The following is a 25,422-nucleotide window of genomic DNA, read 5'->3' on the forward strand; positions in this document are numbered from 1 at the left end:
CTACACACTAAATTTGTCTTTTTTTTTTGGGGGGGGGGGGGGGGGGGGCACGAGTACCTTGCTACGACATTGTACATAGTAGGTCATAGGGTCCCTTAGTCCATGTAATAATTATACATCAGTAAGAAATGGAACGATACAAATGGCAAGTTTCGATGTCAAAGTCTGACTGATAAAAATTCATAGAAACTCATGTTTTATAATAACACATTAATAATAAGTCTTGTCTTCGAGTCCAAAGATTAATGAGGAATGCAGTATTTCGCGTGGCTACGCATCCCCAGCTGTGATCTATATATTTTGCCACATCCAGGGCCAGCATAACCATTGTCCGCCGGTGGTCGATTAGGATTTTCTTTTCGCCGTCTGCATCTGTCCTCGGCAGCGGATTTTCTTTTTGGTCTCAGCTGTGTATCCCGCGGCCTTTGTGAGTGATCTCCTGCTGTTTTATAAACCTGTTTGAAATGGCGATACAAATGTGGTGCCCACCTAGCAATAAGTTGCTCACTTCAAGGCCTCTAACTTCAGTCCTATACACGTTTTTAAAACTAGTATGACAATAAAATGTTACGTTACGCGCTAAGATATCTTATAACTTTGACCTATACACATTTTCTTAACAATTTCTCGTGTTGAACGATTAGAAGCACGCCAATGAATTGATGGCCACTAAGGTTGTTGATGTCACTAAACATGCCCAAACAAGTTACTCCATACCTTTAGAATCAAAAGAAATAAAATATTTCTCTGTACTGGCGTAGACACGACACTGTCTTAATAGAGACACAATTTCATACTTGTTAGCTTTTCTTCAACTGCGGGCATATTTGTTTTGGAGAGTTTCATTTGAACAAAAAAAAAAAAAGTTGAGATCTCGACAAATGTTTTCTGAAGACTTGGTTCACGCGGTGCGAAACCATCGGAATTGCTTAATGTAAGGTTAAAGGTGTCCGGGAGACGAGAATTCAATGAGGGCTGCCAGTCTATCAGTGGGGCTGAAAGTTGCTTTGTTTCCCTTTTACGTATCATTGAGATTTCTCCTCTTTTATTTTCTACGCTGAAACGTGTGTGTGTGTGTGTGTGTGTGTGTGTGTGTGGATAGGGCGTCATTTGTGTTCAACAAATCACCACTTCATTCGGTAGCAGCATATATTGCCTTGGACCAAAAGGGGGTGGGGTGGGAAACTGTAACATAAAAAAAAAGGAAAGAGAAACGTTAAAAAAACGAAAACTTTGGAAAAAATAGGAAAAGGGGGGGGGGGGGGAGAGATTTTGAGACTATTTTGACAGAAGGTCTGGTCCAGTGAAAACGAACAAATCAGATCAAATGAAAAATTAATTGAAGGTATTTCCACATTGTAAATTGGACAAACAACACAATATCGTGGACAAGGAAATAGTTTCCACATTCGCTACGAAAACATTGTGACAAAGGTCATCCAAGTTACGTAAACACACACACACACACACACACATCTCTAGACGGCCAAGGCGCACCTGTGGTTGCACAGATTAAAGGGTGTCATGTGGCCAGCACAACGACCAAAAGCCTTTACTTTCCTCAACTTAAGTCATGTACCCATTAGAGTGAGGTGGACTCAGGTGCGCCCTAACCCGAAATTCAAAATCCCAATCTTCACCAACATTCGAACCCAGGACCCCAGGTTCGGAAGCCAAGCGCCTAACCACTTAGCCACCTCGCCCCCACACATTACGTCACAATCTGACACACTAGAGACCAAATTGTCTGTAACAACAAACTGTCTGGGTAAATAAATAAGACTGCCACAACTTGTTTGTTTTCAATTTAGCGTTACATCCCTCCTGGTCATCCAATATATGAAATTAAAGAAAATATCTAAACGTGACAGGTGGACGGAAAGACAGACAGCACAGACACAGTAGCTCCTTTTTTTTTTCATTTCAAAACTCAAAGAAACCGCGACGTAAAGGCTAGTTTAGAAAAAGAATTAGCGAATTAGTGTCAGTTTCTAAAATTAATCGATTAAATGGGTTCATATTTGTATTATTCTTAAAGGAAGTATTTAAACAGAGAGATTGAAATACACGATTGCTTCCCATTCTTGTACTACGGTAACAAAACAAAAATCACACATTAAGAAGATGATGCATTCTTCATTCCCAAGCTGTCACGATAGTTGACTAGCTCTCAGCAAGACAGTTTCTTAATGGTTCCGTAAAGGTACATCTAATATATATGTACATGCTTTGGTTTTAGTCTGAAGCTCACTTACAATGTACAGTAATGTACATAATAATAATAAAATAACAGAGATTGAATAAAAATGACAGACCTACAAAAGGTTGATAGCTTCTGTTTTATTGGATTCACATTTCCCGCTTGTGGCAATGTTTCCACGTGAAGTAAGTAGATCTAGGTCTAAGGAAATATCGAGAAAAACCCAGCTGGTTACGTAAAGAGGAGAGTAGGGAAGGTCAGCCCACAGAGGTGTGTGGACCACCAAGGGTTGTGAGAGGGGAAAACGAAACGACAGTATGGTAAGGTATACACTTGAAGTTCGAAGGTCTCCCAGACCTGGATTTGTCAGGAGGTAGAGAGTATGTCATTGATCGAATGGGAAGAGAACATCATCCTACCCCCCCCCCCCCACACACACACACACTTTATGTAATTCAGAAAGAGAACGAGGCGCAGAGTGATACTGTCTGCTGAATTAGTTACACGACTTCAGTTAGGAATTTAAACAAAACAATTAGCATTTTTGAATTGCAAACATTGATGTACAATAGGAAAGAAAGGTTCTAAAATATTTGTACGTGGAGCCAATGCTTATAGGAATTTAGAAGATGATTAAGAAATGAAAGAGACTTACAATAAAAAAAAAATCTATTTGAGAAGTGATCGAAGTATGGATGTATGACACACAAACACCTTTCTCCTTTTACATTTGACCAAATAGTGGGTGCGACATGCATGTGTGTTTGGTATGGGATGTTAGTAATTATTTCACATATAAGCCAATGTGTGTTCTGTTCGTCATAAAAAAGGTGTGACTTCACTTGAATGAAATGACACCCTCTTATATTATTTACACTGAACAAATAGATCATACATAAACTATAATTCGTGGAGTGATAGAGGATTGTGGGGAAGAGATCGAAAAGAGAGAAGGGAGGAGGGGAGTGAGAGAATGAGTGAAGATCTAGTTAGAACGTACCCACAGACGACCTCAAGAGGCCTCTCTCTGTCTCTGTCTCTCTGTCCTGTGTTTGAAGAAACTAATATTACTTACGGAAGTGAAGCGGTTCAGTGTTGGCCCCCACCATCGCCACGACATCAGCCGCCGCCGTCAAATTAACAACAAACCAAAGACTAAATTGAGAAGGACTAGAAGGAGGGGGGGGTATATCTGAATCAACGCTGTGGGGGGGGGGATGTTTGTGTGGGTGTGTGGGACTGTGTAATGAATAACTACTCTACAGAGTTTGTGTGAAAATAAAAAAGATTCTGAAACATGAGGGGAAATAAAAAAAACTATTCAGGGCAGGGGTAGAGATGGAGTTCTCAGACAGGACCTCGAGCTGGTGGCCGAGAAGAACACTTAATAAGGATGCTTTTGTAAGAACCTCAGCGCGGCGCAGCGTCGGAATATCAAAAGAGTCCAAGTATTTCTTGAACTTTTTTAATTGGAGTTTTTTTTTTTCCGATTTCAAGTGGCTTAGAATTGTTGTTTTGTTTGACCACATTCAGGTAACAGTAGCTTCCAGAACAAAGCGCAGTCAGTATGTTCTCTGAGATGAAAGACATATCTGTACAGTAGTAGTCGGCACTTACCGAGGTAGTGAGTTGGGTACATTATTATGATACGGTTGACATTATTATCTATACACTGGGCAGTCGATAAAGCAAACACGATTTTATCAAGGACGGAGGGAGTGTATCTGTCAATCGTCCGTTATAGTTGACCTGTATTAAGGCAATGTCAAGGTCCGGAGTGAACACTGTGACTTAAACGTAATGGTAGATATGCGTTATAGTTCTCATCATGAAGATTATATTATTAATGTTATTAATCTACTGACGAAACATTTTTTTTAAATACTGGTTACTGGTTGTTTCCTTATAAATATTTTTACGAAATGGAGATTAAATAAATTTCTAAAATAAACAAATAGGAAAAAATGAGTAAATTTTAGTTTTAAAGTTTCATTCTAAATTATTATTTTTTAAATGAGAAAACATCCCCATAGATCTCTATTAGATCTCATAAATGACTAACTCTCCCACTGGTTAACGCCCCTATCTTACATTTAAAGATACGCGTACATAACCTTGCGCATGCGTAAAGGAAATCTTTCCGTATAAATACAAATAAACAAGACGCTTAAGAAGAGGAGATGCCAACGTTTCTTTTGATGTTGCCACTAGTAGGAAAATGTCGCGTCGGCATCACGAGCCGAGGCACGGGAGTAAACATGAAGGAAAAAAGAGGATTTGAAGGGGGGAGGGTTGCCAGTTGTGAGTACCTCTACGCCTAACCGCCAGTAAGCGAAATGGTTGGATTACATACACCACGTGGTAGTCCCGAAATGCCCCCTTACAACAGACTTCTCTATGTTACGAGAAAGACTTTTTTTTTCTATTCTCTACAATGTCGACATTGAAGTCTAGGAAAGAAGTATTTTAGTCAGCAGCATTGTACTGGGTTTAAATTACTGATTGACGGGTCATCACCTCTCTGTTAAAAACCCAGGATAAAAACCCAGTAAATAAAAGTCAAGTGCTAGCCGTCGTCTTCGATACGATTGACCAATAAAATCATCATTTTATCTTTAACCTGCGTCTCGGGAAAAAGGAAAAGGGGGCGTGTGTTCTGAGGCGGTAAGCGCAAAAAAAAAAAAAAAAATCTAAACTCCTCCCGGTCTGAAGTCGTCTACCTACTGTCAAAACCAGCTTAAGAAGAGCGAACACACTAGAGATATATGAACAAGTATTTTCTTCAATGTTATGTCTTCTACATTGATCAGTGAACTAACCAGAACACGTGATTACAAAGTAAATGAGTTGTTTGAGAACAATTAGACAGACAAAAACAAAAACTTACCGGTATAGACTCCATTATTTTTCCTGCGAAAGAAAAACAAAACTGTTAACATTGACATGAAATATAATTGACATATAAATTAACTTTCATTATTAACTTTTTCTTGAACATCCAAAAGGAACACATGTGTTGCCCTTTCCCAGATACACAGAGAAATACAAAGAAAAACAAGCACAAAAAAAAAACTTTTTTGAAAAAACAAAGCTTCTCTAAGGGGAATAACTCCACATTTAAAACCATATATCAAAATACTGTAGGATTTATTTCCATTTTTCGATGTCAAACAAAATAATGTATTTCCACCAATCAATTAATTAATTAATTTTTTTGTTGATTTATGTTTATTTTTTAGGCATATTGAATAAATGTGTAAAGTTTCAACTTAATCCGACATTGCGATTTTGTGAAAAACAAAAACGTGTTCACAAATGTTACCAGACGTTTGCGGCTACTACAACAGACATAACCTCAGCATTCCTTGAGGGAAGTCGACTTTTCAAATAGACGCTTGAACTTCTCAGCCATCTTTGAGAACATAGGAAATGAGAAACAGCTTTCTCTTCAATTTCGAAGGAGGAACTTTATTATGTATAAGAAAGGATGTGGGCGCACTATCTCGTCCGATAACCTCATCAAAACAATTCATTCTGTATTCATGAGGACGTTTATGTTGCCGGCCTGTTTCCACCCGTATGTGTGTGCGTGTTTGCGTGATTCAGGTGTTTCGTGCATCGCTATAAACACCTGATAATGACCTAATTAGAACACTTGCTCCCATAAACTGCTCATTTTGCAAGAGCCTTGGAGATAATCCGCGGTCTCGGCACGCCCTGTGGACATTCGGGTCTAGCTGATTGCACATTAAGCCGTGATAGAAATACAATTACTAAATAGATACAGTTCCTTTAGTATCCAGAAAGCGCATGAAATATCACAACAAGCGCTTGGAATTTCTCTGATAGGGTCAAGTTTGACAAAAACGTTTGTGGGTTCGTCAGAGTTACATATTTCATAGCATAATCTCAGGAATGCTATTTGAAAAATGTTCTCAGGTTTAATTTATTTATATAGATGCGAAACTAAAAGAAAATCACGAGGTTTAACCTCTGGATAGCTGAGACTAGTAAGTAAATTAAAATACAGAACTTATTTTTTATTGGAACGGAAGTGTCATTATTTTATATCTTAATAAGTTAGAAAAGGAGTGAGTGTTGGGGGGGGGGAGAGCTAGGATCAGGGAAAGTAGATTTTTTTTTTTTTTTTTTACGAACTATTACAAAAACATTTAAAGCCACATTTCCACTCGTTCACATAATCACGCCTACGTTGTTTTTTTTAAAAACCTAATGTTTAACATTCAAAATAAAGTCAACAAATCAGACCCTCGCTCACAGGAAATAAGGATAAAATTCTCTCCTTCAATTTTCTCTTCTTTCCCTTCTTTCAGATAGACATGAAATAACGGCTGACACAATGCTATAGCGTTTTATTGAAAATTGACTACAAAACATAATAAGACAAAAAACAAAATTTGAACGGATTTGGACTCCTCAATCGATGATTTCGACGTAAATAGTTCGATTGCAGCACCACTCCCCCCCCCCGCTCCAAATACCACAACGTGGCCGTGACCTTCATGAAAATTCCTCACTTCTGTCTCTTTTCTCTTCCGGGCTATTTGCTCTAGTGAAAGTGGAAGCCTGATCTCTCATCACTGGCCCTTACTCTCCAGAGGTATGACCATTGTGCAGTCAGACAACAGCTCAAGTAGCAGAGATTATAATCGAGATGAACAATTAGTGGATGAAGTCTCTGCCCGGCTACTTCTGTACCTCACTCGTGATGCGGCAAACTATGTGGCTCAGAAAAGACAAGGTCACGTGACCAGATTTCTTAAAAGGAGAGATTGATTTGATGAAACAATGTGTGTGTGTGTGTGTGTGTGAATATATGTGTGACTGAGAGAGAGAGAGAGAGAGAGGAAGGGAGAGACATAGAGAGAAGAGACTAAGGGAATGCAACCATGCCCCACAGTATAAAACAAAATGAATCGAAAGTAGATTACAGTTGTTTGAGTTTACTGAGCGCCATCCATCAACGCTGATTTTAAATAGTTATGCCTACAACAGTGACTGATATGTTGCATTGAGTTAAAAAGTTTCTGCTTGCTTAATTCAAACTAACAAATATCCCGGTAGATTGTTAACAAAAGCCAGAATTCTATAAAACTTACGAAAGACAAATTGAAGCGAGATACTATGTCAATGGACAAATTGAAGCGAGATACTATGTCAATGGACAAATTGAAGAGAGATACTATGTCAATGGACAAAATGTTGACGGCTTTGGAAATCAATCGATTAAAGTGGCGATATTGTTAAGTCAATGGACAAATTGTAGCGACATTATTATGTAATGGACACAGAGTAGCGTGTATCCTTGTTGAACTCTTGATTCATTTTTTGTTTAAATTATTTCTTACTTGACTTTATGCATTTCTCGTACGGGAAGTTGTTTTATTTCCTATATTGCCTAAATATGTGTTTAAAAAAAGACGAAAATCAAATCTAAAAGATAGGGGGCGGAGTGGTTTAAGTTATAAATAGCGAAGGAAACATAAAAACAAATATCTTAATTAGAGACAGAGGGTGCCATCAGTAGAGGGGTTTTAAAACCGCGTGTAATCCTGGCCCAGAGCGCGGGAAATCAACGAAGAGTCTGAGCTAGACAGAATTTCAAGTTTTACATTTGTAATGGACAAAAATCTTTTGACGTTACTATATGGACTGATGAAATAGCAGAATCGGCCATAAAAGAGAATAATCTATGCAAAAAAAAAAAAAACACAAAAAAAAACACAAAAAAACAACAACCTTGATTTAGTCATAAAAAAGGAAACAAGATTTTCAATATGTAAAGTGCAGCCATAATTTTGCAGGATAAAACGAATGGATTAATTTAATCTCTGAACTGAACGATTTGTCTGCCTGGAAGTGTCAGCGAATATTTTGTCTACGTTTTGGTTATTTCTTGTTTTATTTATTTATTTATTTTCAAATCTCGTTCTGAAAGCGAAGAATTTTTAAAGACGATCTAATCCAAATAAATACTTTGAAAAAAATCAGACAGGAAGTTATGCTCTGTCTCCTAATGTCTGGCGCAACATTTTTATTGACAGTTCAATTTAAAACACACCATGAAGAGAGTTTACGTTGATTTCTATTAGGACCTAAAACCACGTGACCACCAAAACAGGCACCAGGTTTTCATATTACAGGACCACCGAACGTCATTAGTACATACACAATCACTTGAGGCTCACCTTACAAAAAACATTTTTATCATATGACCCCAGGGCCCAACTCTGCTGTTTGTTCTAAAATATAGCTCGTCTCTACAGGCCCTCAGGAAAAAGCAATGGGATTATAGTTTATGGAACATGGTTTGTTGACTTTAAATACAACACTGGTCAGTGTTTGGATTCTGTTTAATACAACAAATAGAAGTGAGTGGTTCTACTGACCGTTCTCTCTCAAGCTGACTGATAAATTAATTCAACAATTTCATGTTGACTGATCTTATCCCGATAACATGACGCTGACAGGCATGGTGCTTGGGGGAGTGCGGGTCTGATGTGGACTTTGGTTATCAGTCGTAACACCTTCCCGCCACCCCGTTAGTTCAAAAAAAAAAGAGCCCCACACTTTAAAGTGATACTGGACACTGGCTCTCTTCGAGTCATGGCCATTTTGGAATGTGCCAATATTTGCCGGACACGCACTGACCAAGACAGGCGTTGGATATGCCAAGAGCTGACCTATTTCGCCTGTTGACAGTGTGAAAAATGATGGTGTAAGTGTGTAGGACTATGTGTGTGTGTGTGTGTGCAGCTTTATCTTGACCGAAAGTCTGGCCGATAAGACGAACCAGCAGTGTCACGTGACTAAAAACAAAAATAAAAACAAATCGCGTCAAGATTTCTGGAATTTCCGGAGCTGGCACTGCCATTAATTGATCTGTACACAGCATTGGCTGTTTTATTTATGTGTTTCCGGACAGTAATTGACTTAAGCCAGTCCAATCGTGCCCAACAGATGGACCTGTGGCGGAGCGTGAGGCTTGAGCTATGATAAAGCATTAGCTAGGCTGGAAGAACGCGTGAGGCTTCAGCATTGATAAAGAGTTTGAGGTCACTGAAAAAAAGCGTGAGGCTTCAGCTTTGATAAAGAGTTTGAGGTCACTGAAATAAAACGTGAGGCTTCAGCTTTGATAAAAAGTTAGAGGCCACTGAAATAAAGCGTGAGGCTTCGGCTTTGATAAAGCGTTAGAGGCCACTGAAATAAAGCGTGAGGCTTCAGCTTTGATAAAGAGTTAACGGTGACTGGAAGAACGTTTGAGGCTTCAGCCGCTGAGGTGCGTGAGACATATAATGGGATGGAGTTTAAGGTCTACAATGTGTAGGTTTGTGAAGCCTATGTGGTCTAGGCTCGTAAGGCTCAGGATGTGTAGGTTTGTGAAGCCTACGTGGTCTAAGCTCGTAAGGCTCAGGATTTGTAGGTTTGTGAAGCCTACGTGGTCTAAGCTCGTAAGGCTCAGGATGTGTAGGTTTGTGAAGCCTACGTGGTCTAGGCTTGTAAGGCTCAGGATGTGTAGGTTTGTGAAGCCTACGTGGTCTAGGCTTGTAAGGCTCAGGATGTGTAGGTTTGTGAAGCCTACGTGGTCTAAGCTCGTAAGGCTCAGGATGTGTAGGTTTGTGAGACCTACGTGGTCTAAGCTCGTAAGGCTCAGGATGTGTAGGTTTGTGAGGCCTACGTGGTCTAAGCTCGTAAGGCTCAGGATGTGTAGGTTTGTGAAGCCTACGTGGTCTAAGCTCGTAAGGCTCAGGATGTGTAGGTTTGTGAGGCCTACGTGGTCTAAGCTCGCAAGGCTCAGGATGTGTAGGTTTGTGAGGCCTACGTGGTCTAAGCTCGTAAGGCTCAGGATGTGTAGGTTTGTGAAGCCTACGTGGTCTAAGCTCGTAAGGCTCAGGATGTGTAGGTTTGTGAGGCCTACGTGGTCTAGGTTCGAGAGGCACAAGATGTATAAGTTTGTGAGATCTTTAGTTCCACTAATCAGTGGCGTAGCAACCATGGAGAGAAAGAGTTCATTGCACCCAGGCACATGACTACTAGAGGCCCACAGATGTCATTGAAAGGTGCGTGTGTGTGTAGTGTGTGTATAAAAATGTAATGATACATATATGAGGACTCGATTTTTGTCATACGCAGCATACGGGATGGGGCCACACCATCTTATTCTTGAACCAAGGGCCCACGAGTACCTTGCTACGCCACTGCCACTAATTGCTATGTTCTTTAGTTCAAACTTAAGTATTCTTTCATAAGTACTGCACAGCTTAATCCCCAAACAGAGCCGGCGCCTGTATTTGTATTTCTTTTATTTTAGTTTACAGTCAGAGACAAAAGTCACTCAACAAATACTACAAAACGTATTCCAGAATTCTTTCGGCACCACCACATCAAAGATGACATTGTCCAGAACACCAACTACAGTACCATTAACGAAAACCATCATACATCATAATCCCCTCCTGCCTCTTCCCCTGTCATCTATTCCAGTAGATTTAATAAGTGTAAGAACAGTAGAACTATTTGTTTCGTTAACTCTGCCAGAACAATGGTTTTACATGAAAGAATTCACTTTTTTTATTTACTGGACGCAAACTTTGTACAGTCTACACTCCATAAATAATTGTTCCGTATTAATTAAACGAAACCTCGGCATTTATTTATTTACTTTATAAAAAAGAAAAAAGATTCTTTGTACATTTGAATCTATTTTATCTTTTCTCTCTTTTTCTATGTCTGATTTCTCTCCATCTCTCTTTTTCCATGTCAATATATCCTTCCATTTCTCTTTTTCTCTGACTGTCTTTCATACGATATCTCTTTTTCTCTTTTTCGATGTCTTATTTCTCTCCATCTCTTTCTTATTCTCTTTCTGACTCTCGTTCCATATCTCTTTTTCTCTGATTTCATTTCAACTCTCTTATTCTCTGTCTGTCTTCGATATCTCTTTTTTTCTCTGATTTCCTTCCATCTCTCTTTTTTATGTCCATCTTTATTTCCATCAGTCTATCCATGTCCAGATTTCAATCTCTCTCTCTCTTCCCCTGCCTACCTTACATTCCCTCTTTTTTCTACGTTCGTCTTCCGCCTTTATTCTTGCCCTGCCTCCCTGTCTAACCCTAACACACTGTCTCTGTTTCACAAAGTTTGCTTTCAAAATGAGACGGCAAATGTGAGCCAAGGAGACCTCATTAATTGAAGAAAAGGTCCCAGATATAGCCCTGGGGGTGGCAGGATTTCAGTTCAGGAAATAACACAAGATAAAAAAAAACAACAAAAAACAAAAATAGTTTGTTATCTTCGGCTTAACGATTTTTTGTGTGTTCAAGACCTCAACTCATGATGACTTTAAGGAGAGACCAAACACAGAGAAAAAGGTGTTGATTTGAAACGAATTGGCTGTCCATTCTAATAAACGTTTCACATAAAAATGTTTTGGTGAAAAAAAAATGTTGTAACTAATTCGCTGACAGCAAATGTCTTTAATGTGTATAAGGAAATAATATTACTGAAAATGACTTTTAAAATATCGAGTTTTTTTTTAAATGCGAGTAAAAAAACAAAGTCGACTACATAAAAAGATTAACAGGAATTAAAACTAATCTAGATCACGAGCTAACAACATGTGTGGGAGAAATATATGACATGACTCAAACTAGCCTCATGATGTGCAATCTCCTTAGTTCTTAGTAGGTCATGGTGACATCATATTTGTATTCTAAAACACACACAAAGGAAAAAAAACACGCCACTAAAACAAGAATGAATCGCATTTCAAAACATTCCAACTGAAATAGCAATTTTACTTCTATAATTTTGTTTTCAATAATAAAGCTGAAAACTGTGGTCACATGAGAATCTGTTCTTTTAGATCTACTGGCAGCTATACTCTTTTGTTTCACAGGTGATTCGAAAAGAAAAACAACAACAATTGCGGGTTTGCAAACCAGTGTCATAAAACACCAAAACTTGGTTCTGTATTAATTCAAATAGGAAATAGTAATCCTAATGAAATAAAGCAAAGGAAAAAATAAATAGCCAATCGAGTCAGCGGACAGTTAGCCAACCATCTGCTTCCCGTTGCACCAAGTCAAGATTGAAATAAACCGCGCTGACCAGCGGTGGACCATATTTGTATAGGGGGTACTTGACGCCTCACATAACTGCCACCTCGAGGGCGGGATAGCGTAATTTACAGCTATGACATGTCAGATTGTGTGCAGGGGAAATAGGGGTCTACAGCAAAGGACCGCATTAGAGGTAAAAAAAGAGGTCCGACCAACGATCGAAATGACAAATTTAGAGAAAAGACGCTGACATCCGCCTAGGAACAAAACAAGAACAAATAATGACGCGGCCTCTTGATGATGACATGATCAACGTAATGAACAGTTTTGAGCCTGCACGTTACGCTAAAACCCAGGCACTAAATACGTTTGGCCCACCAGCTCATCGCCCTAGTTAACACGTCAACATCCTGACTCTCGGCCTCTGAAAGAATTTATTTTTGGGTAACGCTGCACTGGAAAGTGAAAATCTGCGTTGACGTTTTGTCAGTGTTGGCCGAAACAGACAATAATGTTCAGAGGCGTATACCTGGGTGTCTCTTGAGAAAGACCACTAAACGAGAGGGGCAAAATTAGCAATTGTTATGAAACAATTTTCAAATTTAGTTATCTTCTTTATTTCATTATCAACTTTGTCCTAGTATTTTATGTCCACCAATATGTTATCCTAGATCTGGCAACAAAAACAAAAAAAGCATGTCTTTTGCGGTGCCTGATTAACCCTGTAATTACCTTTGACATAGTCGACCAATGGACAGCGAATCGAAGTTTAAGCATCAGATTTAAGGGGTATTGAAAGAATCAATATTGGATGTAGTCTAGTGAGGCCCAACACTTTCAGCATGAGGGTCAGATGTATTTACGAGGGCCCGATTAGCTCTACTTTACGGGCATCACTGATCTGGTTAAATAAAATTATGACTTAATAACTCCATAGGATTGCTGTTATTTGTGTAGCAATCTGAGTCGAACTTTCCCTTCTCTTGTCAGCCCTTTCCACTTTGTTTTTTTCATGTCACCCACCCCCCAAATTGTGTGTGTGTGTCCGTGTATGCAAGCGTCAGTGTGTGTGTCTACATGCATGTGCCCTGGCCTGCTCTCCATCACTGGTGTCATACACTGGACAATTAACAAATACCTGATTAGCTCTTAACTAATTATAGAGTAAATTAACTCATGAACTTTCTTCATTTTCTTGTTGAACGCTGCACAGTGTAACACGAAACATACAATAGAGAAAGAGAAGGATAGAAACAAAAAATATTCATAATTTTCTAGCCACAGAAAAAATGGAAAAAAAAACGTTGACACGATGGGGGTGGAGGGGTGGGGGGACAACAGGGGTGGGGAGACAACAGGGGTGTTGTTGATGGAAGAGGGAGGGGGGAACCAGGTTAACGGGTTTCTTTTTCTGTTGAGTTTCTAGAGCCGAATGTCGGCATGGCAAATGTCATGTGGAACACGAGACACGGGGTGACATTTAGGCATGTAATAACCAAACAATTTCCCAGTTTTGACAACACGAAGACATGCTGGTTCATTGAGATCATATCACAATTTGTTGCAATGTCTATGAGAGCAACTGGTCTGGGTTTTAGGAATCAACTTTTTTCAAATGACCTACTAAGATGTACGTATTGGAAGCAGTCAACTCAACATTGGGGCGAACACAGTAAACAAGAAGAACATAACAAAAAGAAGAAATAAACTGGACCAGTGGTGGGGGGGGGGGACAGAAGGGTGGTTGTACCGTGATCGCTTTTTGAAAGAAAAACAAAAGATAGAAATAAAAAGTTGTACCACTTGAATTCGTCATCTGTTTCACGCCTCCTCAAGGGAACTAATTCAATCACATCTGTCAATTTCACTTGTTCGATACCAAACACAATAATTAACTACTGATAGTTAAATTAAGTAATTGGTTAATATTTTTTTTAAATGATTCTTGTTTTGTCAGGTACTAGAAATAATTGTGCAATATGTGAACTTGATCCGTGACATGGTGTGTGGGAGAAATAACGTGTACAACCTTTTTACCAGGCAGACAGACAGACAGACAGAGTGGATATAAGCTTTGTATACACAGATTGGTGTTGGCAACATTAAGAATGTTTTGCCATCCATCACTACTGTTCGATAAATTAATGTCTTCATTTTGAAAACATACAAGTAGAAGACTGAAAAACAATTATTTGTCAATTATTGTATCTGATGCTAGTTTGAAGTTAGTTAGAGCCCGTAACAGACTGGAGACGAAACGTTTCCAATAATGTATGATATAATAATATATCATTCGGCCAGTTAGTTGAAGAAAAAAACAAAACCAAATATCTGTGAAAAGTTAAACGCTTAAAATATGTGCCGCTTCAATTGTTCGTATTAGGGCAGACTTTTTCAATTCTTTATCTCGAAATCTACATAATATGATTTGTGAATTTTTTATTAGCATTTAAGTCTTCACAAGATTTCGTTAATGACAACAATGAGGTCACATGACATCCCAAATGTCACACACTTTCCCTAATCAGATGCTTTACTTTTTAGCCACATTCAAAGTGAAACGAATCTTCTTTGGGCCATTTCGCACGCGCGTGACTTGGAAATTCAAACTGAGGTTCTCTATTGTATCAATGAACATGTTTAGATGAATTATTATCTGATCAATTATAACCGTTACTAAGCATATTTCGTATATTTGAAGAGACATCTTTGATGGTACTAGAGACGCAATGTAATTCATGGTTTCAATTGATAAGGCTTGTAATTGAGAGTCTGGGTTTATCAGCATGACATGATACTGGCCGACACGTTGAGACTCGGCCTAATTAGTGCTGGCGAAATTAACTACTAGGGCAAGGATTCTCAAACTGACAAATAGTTTTAAAGATATATTTTAATTAAGTAACACTTGTTTCTCTTTTGTAACGTCCTCTCATGTTACTCGTAAAATATTTTGTTCCTTGTTTTTAGTTTTCCCATGACGTTCTTAATCCATACAACACGGGGAAGTACCGATGTTAACACGTTCAAATATCAAAACCTTATTGAAAATACTAAAAATGTTTAAATGTATTATGTAGTACAAATATTTTAAGCCTTCCAATATAAACTCTATGGAACTTAAGTCTGATGGTTACAAACACATTTTATTTTCAAATGTACACATTCTAAAATATATCTATGATGAGAATAATAATGTGCATTAAGAGTGTACCGTCTCATAAAATGGTTAAAACCACGCGTATTCCACATGTGGCTAAGAACCTGTGGCTTAAAAAAAATTAAGAGTGCAAGACACATGTGGCTATGACTTATACAGTCAAGGATGACCTAACATCAGTACATAAAAAAAAACAACAAGGTTACAGAGACAGTTTGTATGGAAACAGAAACTGAAAATCGGCCCCCCAAGTGGTCCACCCAGGCAGGTAAAAAAGGCAGGTTTCAATATTTTCAGAAAGGACATCGGAATGAAATTCTATCAAAGACAAATAACAGAGAAAAATGGAGAAAAAGGGTTGACAGATGTTGAATGGTGCCCCAGCGGTCCAGCAGACCAAAGGATAGGTGAAAGTGAATGTGAAGTTAAATGTGAACCTGGCCTAACTGATGTCTTATAATGAATATCTAATTGAACTAATTGTTTTGTAAAGGGTCAATCTCTTATTCAAATCCTCAAGAAAAAAAATGTCATTAAAAAAAAACAACTCCCCCTTTGGCTGTGTTTTACTGTATGCTGCTAGCAGTGCAATTACACGCGATAATATGAAAAACTACTTATGAATTGTATTAAATTCTGTCCAACTTACATGCATACTAAATAGTTTTTTTCTCTTTAAAAAATAGCTAACATTTATTTTGTGTAAATGTAGTAGTATGACAGAACTTACTTAATTTAGCAATATAAGTGTAAAAAAAATTTTTTTTGACAAAAAATCTAAAACCGTTTGCATAAATCCAAAAATATGGTAAATGGTCCTCTCCCCTACTAAAGAGCCTCCCATGTTTGTTACTATTAATAGTGAATAGTTGTAAAAGTGGTGTAGTTTTATGAAAAATCTGCTTGCATAGATAATTTTTTAAATTAGATGATTTCACTTTCGGAAAAGAAAAAGTAGTCCTTGCATCAGAGCTTTGAATGATCTAAAATATCATGATGTCCGATTTTAACTTTCTCTTCTAGTTTCTGAGAGCTAAACGGGACGGATGGACGGACCGACGAACAGACATGCCACACAAAACTTATAGCGTCTTTTCCCCTTCCGGGGGCCGCTGAAAGAATATAAATTTTTCAGACATTGCCACGAAGGTGAAGACATGAAGCAGGTACATCTCACAACCTTGTACCAGCGACATCCGAGACAGTGTCGTGTCATAGCAACCCTGCTCACGACTATTTCCTTGGATGTCATCAAGTCAGGTCACGTATCGATACATTCACACACAGACTCCCTTCTGTATTCGACTAATTATCAGCTAATACGTACATAGCTGCAGGCTTATCAAGTCTTCGTTTGGTTCTTGACGAATAGCATTCCTCAAAAAAGAAATCGTAAACACTCCAGATGTATAAGTATCAAGTTTCAATGATTAGGCCTCGCGTATTTTTTTTCTCATATAAAAGTAAAAGAATCCGTAATGAATAAAACACAAAAGATACATTGAAATTCAAATACTTTAATCAAATTCAACCAGTTTAGTGCCACTTCTCGCGCTTGCCACGGTTTATGACGTTATTAAGAAAGAGACAGTTTTAAAAGCGTTCTTTAAGACAGCATTTCAGACAGATGTATTGTTTCTACACCACAGAATAAAATACGAATATTTACATTATAAGAAACCTTCTCAAATACAATGATGTAAGTACATACGGAAAGTGTTCTATTGAGTCATTATAACGTGAATCATGAACTGCAGTTAGTCAATACAAGTTTTCGTTAGAAAAAAAAAAGTCAAATTTAAATTAATATTGACTTCATCATTAATAATGTTTTTTCCTAACTCCTAACAAAGAAATAGAGATGAACAAAATCATAATATTTATTTCTTTATTGTCTGACTGCAAGTGTATTTAAATGTGTGGATACCTGTGTGCTTAGATGCGTTTGGTTTGTCTGTGAGGAAGTGTGTACACTGTGTTGAATGTGACATGTGTAAGTGGATGTGTATACTTTTGTGTGTTGAGAAATTTTCGTAATTTTTTAGTGAGAAAGTGCAGTCAAAATGTCCTTTAGCTTACTTAGTCCAATGTAGATTACTTAGTCCAATGTAGATTACTTAGTCCAATGTAGATTACTTAGTCCAATGTAGATTACTTAGTCCAATGTAGATTACTTAGTCCAATGTAGATTACTTAGTCCAATGTAGATTACTTAGTCCAATGTAGATTACTAAACAGACTAGACACTACTAGGCTGAAACCCTTATGTGCAAAAACTTTAATTTCACTGTATGAAACATAGGGGGCATCGGTAAAACCCAGAGTATAGGGCTTTTATTTTTGCATTTTCTCAAACTAATAATATAGGTTTAGGGAATGAAACGAATTCATTATGCAAATTGTTGAAGGATCGCTGTTCTTCGAGACTCCTTGATCTACGTCATCAGACAAATTAAGTCTGTCGTAGTCATGGGCACGTTCTTAATCGTAACCCGATGTACTTTTGCTATGACTTCTGCATCAGTCAGTGTGTGTATTTGTGTGTATGTGTCAAACCGAAATTTGACACGTTGGTGATTTGAACAGCTCAACTGTCGTCCAAGACTTTTCCGCAACACTGTCAATGTACTACATCATCATACTACATCATCATACTAAATCATCATAATGGAAACATGTATGACATACACACACACACAGTTAAAAGGCTAAAAATAATGCCAACTAAAAATCAACGGAATTAAGATTTTCTTAGAAATAAAAAACAAATGATCGTATTAATATCGAATTTGGAAACTTAATCTTCCGTGAAAGATTGCAGATTTTAATCGTATGACCAAATTACTAGTAAAGTATTTAAAAAATTGGAAATAGTCCATAGTTTTTTTCCCTATGACTTTTAACATTGTTACATAATCACCTATAACAATATTATAATCATCAATTATAACACTGAAATCGACATCAATTATAACATAGTTAACAATCGCCAACTTTAGCATTGTAATCATCAATTATAACATTGCAAACACCATCAGCTCTAACACTTTCATAATTTCCACCAAGAAGTTGATTATCATGACATCATTGCATACATTATTCCAGCATCCCCGGCGCTGACAGTAATGCCATTCTGAAACTTCGGACAAGTGCTAATGAGGATAACAATAACTTCATAATTCCAGGGAAATATGAGATGGGCAGAATGCTGGACATCCATTAGAATTAGACCCCTCCCTCCCCCCTCCCCAGTGAATGGGTTCAGATTCACCTATGATAGCACATAACAATGCATTGGTCTGCTGTTTAAATTAAACCTTAACGCATGTGCTGCTAGTTCTTAAACTATGGAGTTCTTAAACTATGGAGCTCTTAAACTCTGGAGTGATTACGGCGTAAGAGGTCACATAATCAAAAGGTCAATCCTGAGATGGGGATAAAGAATGAGACTAAACAACGTTGGAGACACATATGTTCAATACATGCAGTGTAATTAAAGGTCTAGGTTTGACCCATTCCGTTGACCAGTTCATCGTAGACTACATCTAGATAAAACTCTCTAGCCTGTGGCGATTGAATTCATTTAGGGTTTAGCTGACCCCCTCGGGGCCCACATTAGATGGTGGACACTGGACATGAAGATTTTAGTACACGAGTGGCCTACCTTTTTTTTTTTTTTGTTGTTTTAGGGGCAGGATTTCCATCCCAGGAGTCACAGGCCACAATACCGACAAAAACGTTTTGACTTGAATGTAACCGAGACTCTGCGGCTTTTTTGTATGAACAGTGGACAAGAGTTTTAATGTCCGTATAGCACAGCGCCATGAGCCGAATGTCTCGTAATTTTGGCTTCAGTATTTGAGCTTGAGATGGCGACAAAGTGAGAGATATTTATTAAATTGTAATGAATGTTGGAACAAAATAATGTTGTCGCATATTGCATTAAAATTATATTGCATAGTAATGTGAGAAAAACAAACGTTTGACTGAAAGTACACGTCTTTTGACTGAAAGTACACGTCTTTTGACTGAAACTACACGTCTTTTGAATGAAACTACATTACTTTTGAATGACATGTCTTTCAACTTGCAAAAGCATAGAGAGAATAGGCAAGATAACAGTCATACAAAAAGTTAACATGCGCACAATTAGTGTCATAAATCTTTATATGCCGCACAATTATAGTCAGAAAATCCTTCAAATTCCTCACAATTATAGTCAAATAATCTTTTAACGAGCACAATAATTGTCGGAAAAACTTTAAATGCGCACAATTATTGTCTGAAAAACTTTAAATGCGCACAATTATTGTCTGAAAAACTTTAAATGCTCATAATTATTTTCTGTACAACTCTAAATGCATACAATTATTGTGAGAGGTTTAATTTAAAAAATTGTGTTGAATGTTTGGTAGCTGTCGAGAATGGAATGAAAAAAAAAAGTGGTCAAATATTAGCAGTATATTTACGTATTTCCACTAACGATGTCTTAACTTCTGATTTGAAACTAGAGGCCTTATAGCACTTTATCAAGGCTATTGAGAGCAGTTCTAATTTTAGCTGTAAAGGGACACAACACTATTACAATCTTTTTTTTTTTTTTTTTCGGAAAGTGCAACGGCAAAAAGAAATGTTTGTACAAATATGTAAATGTTGGGTGCGCAATCTGGGACCCGTAATGCGATAGTTGTGCGCGGTGCCCCAAAACATCACGTGGTTAGTGCATAAAACGTGCACGTGCGTGTATAGGAGGGAGAGAGGGGGGGGGGTGAAGTCTGAGCAGGCACAAGGGAGAGAGAGAAGAAAAAAAAAATAGGATGGAATTAATGGCCCTCGTCTCCGTCTTGTTCTAACCGAACACGAGAAATATCTGTCACACCATAACGTGTCAACCTTAGAATTATGGCCCGGTTGTGCCAGGACCGGGTCTGATAAGCCTGGCAATAGTTGAACAATAAAACGACACTGGCTGCCTATGGTGCTACTCTCTATCTCCCCCCTCCCCCTCACTGCCTCTTGCCATCTTTTCCCCTTCTCAATTGATATCTGTCAGTTTCTTTCTGTTTCACTTCATCATTCTCTACTGGTCAGATATTTATAGAACACACACACCAACAACCAAGGCAGAGACCCTCTCCCACCCTACAATAGCCAACATCATTGCAAATAAAATATGTGTTTCTTTTCTTAGGTTTTCTTTCCTTCTGTGTGTGGGCCGTCTGTTGTTACAGAGTTCATTATGTCACACCATGAGTGTCTCTTTAACAATTTGGTTTCAAGAAGAGTTTTTGAAATATGAATATGCTCGACTTCATAGTCGAGCTTTATCACTCTTACTTTATTGAAAGTTTATAGTCATGTCTGAAATGTTAAAAGTGCTTATATTTCACTTATTGTCTTTGCTATTAATTAATACAAACACTCGAATGTTCTTTACTTTTGAAATAGCCAGTGGGCGTCAAAAAATACTTTAAAAAACAACAACTTTCACACAAAATATGGATGTGAATCCTAAAGTTGAATAAAATACATAATTTGGTAGATTCTAGTGTAATAGAACTACTTTTTCAGGAGTAGCACTACATTTTTAGATTCCAGTTCTGGCAGTACAGGTACTAATCCTTTTTTTTTTCAGAGTTGGGCTTAAAAGAACCTTTTAAGGCAGAGTACTTCATCTTTAATAAAGTAATGGGACTACTTTAGCGGAGTAATACGACTGCAATATTTCTATTAATTACCATCGTCTATCATTCTCTCTGTTTCACTCTCTCTTTCTTTCTCTCTCTCTCTCTCTCTTTCTCTCTTTCTCTCTCTCTTTCTCTTTCTTTCTTTCTCTCTCTCTATCTTTCTCTCTCTCTCTCTTTCTCTCTCTCTCTCTCCTCCCACTTTTCATCTCGAGTGAGCTCAGAAAGAAACACGAGCCTAATTCAAACAATTCAATTCATTTTACTCACGACTAGATGTAGCTCGTGAACGAATGCTGCGCGGCTGCAACAACGTGCGCACGTGCGCTCACAGCCACATCCTCTACGCATCGCCTGGCACTCACTACTAAAGCTCGGCGCGTTCTGAATGAACGCACAGAAGTGCCGGGTTTTGACTCAGGCTAAGAGCGGTCTTGCTTCTGCAGATGTTGGTGGAGAGATGTACCTCCAATCTACACACCAGATACTTGACGTGTTTTGTTACTTTGTGTCCTTACAATAGATCTAGGCTAAAATTAAGGTTTGAACGCATTTCCATTAGAATAGACTTGAACGGACATTCTTCCTGCATTCCTTCCCTCCTTTTACAAAGCTTATATCAACTCACTCTGTCTGTCTGGTACAAAGCTTATATCAACTCACTCTGTCTGTCTGGTACAAAGCTTATATCAACTCACTCTGTCTGTCTGGTTCAAAGCTTATATCAACTCACTCTGTCTGTCTGGTACAAAGCTCATATCAACTCACTCTGTCTGTCTGGTACAAAGCTTATCTCAACTCACTCTGTCTGTCTGGTACAAAGCTTATCTCAACTCACTCTGTCTGTCTGGTACAAAGCTTATCTCAACTCACTCTGTCTGTCTGGTACAAAGCTTATATCAACTCACTCTGTCTGTCTGGTTCAAAGCTTATATCAACTCACTCTGTCTGTCTGGTTCAAAGCTTATATCAACTCACTCTGTCTGTCTGGTACAAAGCTCATATCAACTCACTCTGTCTGTCTGGTTCAAAGCTTATATCAACTCACTCTGTCTGTCTGGTACAAAGCTCATATCAACTCACTCTGTCTGTCTCTGTGTCAAATTTGTTAAAGTTATTTCTCCCACACCCAATCTCGAACCATGTTGAAAGATTAGACAATTGTTTATTGCTCCTAACAAAATATGAATCAATTAAATAATTAATAATTGGTAATTCATTCATTTAGTTCGACTAAGGGGGAAGTATTGTATTGATAGATATGGTTATAAATGTACTGTTGTTTCTTTTTTAATAACTTTTTAAAAGTATTTTTTATATTTTGCTAAATATACTTTTGTTTAAATATTAACGCAATCCCAGTTTTGACTACGTACATTCGCTACAGTTTATATTGTGGCGCTCTATGGAATTGGACATGCGCAACGAGAAAGATTTCACTCTTAAAATTCTATGACAATTATAAAAGGCACTTTTTTTTTTGGTCGACATTACCCATCCCCCTCCCTTTTCCAACATACATGAAAAAGACCGTATTTATTTCTTCGATTAAACACACCTGCTTAAATACTTAACACACGCACACACACAGGTAAAAAAAAATATTTCGAAGGCCTATATTTTGTCCTGCCAGGGTTCTGACTGAAAGACATTCCGCTTGGAGTCTCTCTCAGGCCAAGCACGAAAAACTGCACAAAGGCATTCACAGGCGCCGAGCTTGTAATCGTCAACAAGTGCAGTCCCGGGGCGAGACAATGCTTGCGACCGCCAGTCATTAGAAGCAAATCAAGCGCTAAATGAGACAAAATAGTACTTAGACTCCATGGGACAAGTCCAAAACGAAAAAAAAAAAACCATTCAAAAAAGGGAAATTGTGTGTGTGTGTGTGTGTGTGTGTGTAGGATTATATTTTGGGATTCTGTCTGAAACAGTCGTGGAGACAGTTTCTATTCAATGTTTTTTATAGTTTGAGACAATATTTTGATACAGTTTCTGTGCAAGAATGCTTTAAATTTTGAGACAGTTTTTGTGCAAGATGTATTTATATTTTGAGACAGTTTCTGTGCAAGATGTCTTTTATATTTTGAATTTCTGTGCAAAATGTCTTTAAATTATAAGACACTTTCTGTTAAAATATCTTTATATTTTAAGAAAATGTCTCTGCAAGATCAATCCAAGATGAGATCACAAATAGAGAAGAAGTCTGTCAATGTCCCGACAGTTACGCCACCTATGGATGTAAATATCTATGGGTCAAACAAGCTGAGGCGACGTTCAAGTCCAGCCAATTAGTTGGATGCGAAGATCGTGCCGAGACATTGTTCAATTCAGTTAGAAGTACGTGCCGCTTGAGTCAAGGAGGGCCAAAACAAATATTCATTACTTTCTGGTACTTTGTTTTTGACTCGAGATATCCCAATCTATTTTGATAAGGCTGTATTGGGGCTCTAAGCCAGCTAGAAATATGGGAGATAATTTTTTAGTCAATCGCCTTCTTAAAAAGCTTTGATATAGACTACGGTATCAGAGAATGAAACAAAACTAAAATACTAACAAAAAAAAAATTACATTCAATGTTTAAACATGTTTCGGATGTTACCTCAGAGCGCACTGGCCAAGGCAGCCATTTCCTATCAGATGTAAGACGTTATTTACAAAGTTCTCCAAACTAGGAAGTTTAAATAAAGAAAAAACATAATAGAGAATTAATTTCTACTTTGAATTGAAAACATCACCATAAATAACTTTCCTGTACTTCACTAATATATATCTATAATATCACTGTAGTAAACACAGAAAGAGTGAATATTTTATTGTTAATGACATCTCACAAAAAAATGAGGAATTTTTCAGTGATATAAGAAACATCTTGGATCTAATTTTGTGTGTATGTGTTTAAAATTCAATTCGATGACAGAAAGAAAACTGCGGACAATAATTAGTTGAGACAATTGAGAGACAGAGAACCCATCTAAAAATAACCGACAAAAATTCTAATGAAAATTAAAAAAAAATACTTTTTTTTTTCCTCTTAAGCTCATGACAGTGTTTGAAAATGAACATAAACACTAGCGACCACATAAACATTAGGGACCACTAGACATTACGGAACATTTAGACATTAGGGACCACTTAGACATTAGGGACAACATTGATACTAGGGACCATATAAGAAACTAGGGACCAAAAAAAGGCCCGCTTTAAGTCTCGATGGATCAGACTGATCACATCAAAATATTGATCAATATTTTACAGAAGGTAAACAAAACGTATTATTATCAAGAGATTTATGCTTTTCATTTGGTTTCGGGATAAACGTGACATTTTTGTCAGAGTTGCAGACAAGAATATTTCAAATAGGAATGTAGAAGCAGAGTGTTGGGCTCATTTGACAAAATGATTTAATGCTAAGGTGCGGCTCATAACACTTTATGGAAAATTTACAAGAAACCCTCTGGCTAACAATAGGTAAAGTACAATTGATCTAAAAGATATTACACTATAAACAAATACAAGAGATTTGGTGTCGGAGGTGGACCTCATAGCATTTTTGACTATGTGACTAGATAACACCAATGCTACTTTAAAGAACAGAGGAAGAAAAAAAAACGGTCACTGAATGGGTCACAAATTAGGTCACACTATCCACCAAGACTAACATCCATTTTCCCATTAGCACTCAGTGCCATCTACAATTTTCGAGTCTGGCGCTGGAGATATTCATTGAAGCACTATACCATCCCCAGCACTACCATCACATCCATTTAGCTTAAACAAACGGTGTCTATATGCACTAGCGCTGTCCAGGGTCCAGTGATGAATGAAGACCATAATAGCATTGACCAGTGAAAGTCACTAAAACAATTTAAACCAATAAGAGAATGAATAGACCATCATCACGTTTCATTGCGGGGGTATATAAAAAGGAGATGTATGTAGCGAAAGATTCTGGTATGTAGCTCTAATATTATAAACTATAATTGGAATATAAAACAATAACAAATAGGGAAACTATTATTTCAGGGTAAACAAGGAAAATTGTTTAAATAGATTCATTGGAGGACTTTTATTTTTTTTTTATTCATACAGGAATGTGGAGTATAGATGTAGTAGCAAATACGTTATGCAGTATACATGAATTTGACCATATTTCCTATTATAAATGTTTAGAATAACACATACAATTTATAATAGGCAAGTTAGCCACTTCATGAGAGTGACAGTAAACGTTGTTCTACCTATAGAAATGTATCTTTTATATTTTATTCCTTTTTTTTTTTCTTGTGTTTTGTGTTA

General features: G+C 37.6%; 1 protein-coding gene across 10 annotated transcripts in view; it reads right to left on the reverse strand.

The window, feature by feature from the left end:
* The window catches only part of LOC106059290 (inactive tyrosine-protein kinase transmembrane receptor ROR1-like), a 348,350-nt gene that overhangs the window by 75,893 nt on the left and 247,035 nt on the right, over positions 1-25,422 (reverse strand). For 9 of the 10 annotated variants that reach the window (XM_013216882.2, XM_013216876.2, XM_013216872.2 and 6 more), the window contains one exon: positions 5,088-5,110. In XM_013216882.2, the coding sequence (XP_013072336.2) occupies positions 5,088-5,110 (23 nt within the window). Of the gene's footprint in view, positions 1-5,087; positions 5,111-17,540; positions 17,726-25,422 lie in introns of those variants that run through there. The other variant, XM_056029423.1, reaches the window with a different exon arrangement.

The sequence above is a fragment of the Biomphalaria glabrata genome, chromosome 5 (assembly GCF_947242115.1).
Source record: "Biomphalaria glabrata chromosome 5, xgBioGlab47.1, whole genome shotgun sequence".
NCBI lineage: Eukaryota > Metazoa > Mollusca > Gastropoda > Planorbidae > Biomphalaria > Biomphalaria glabrata.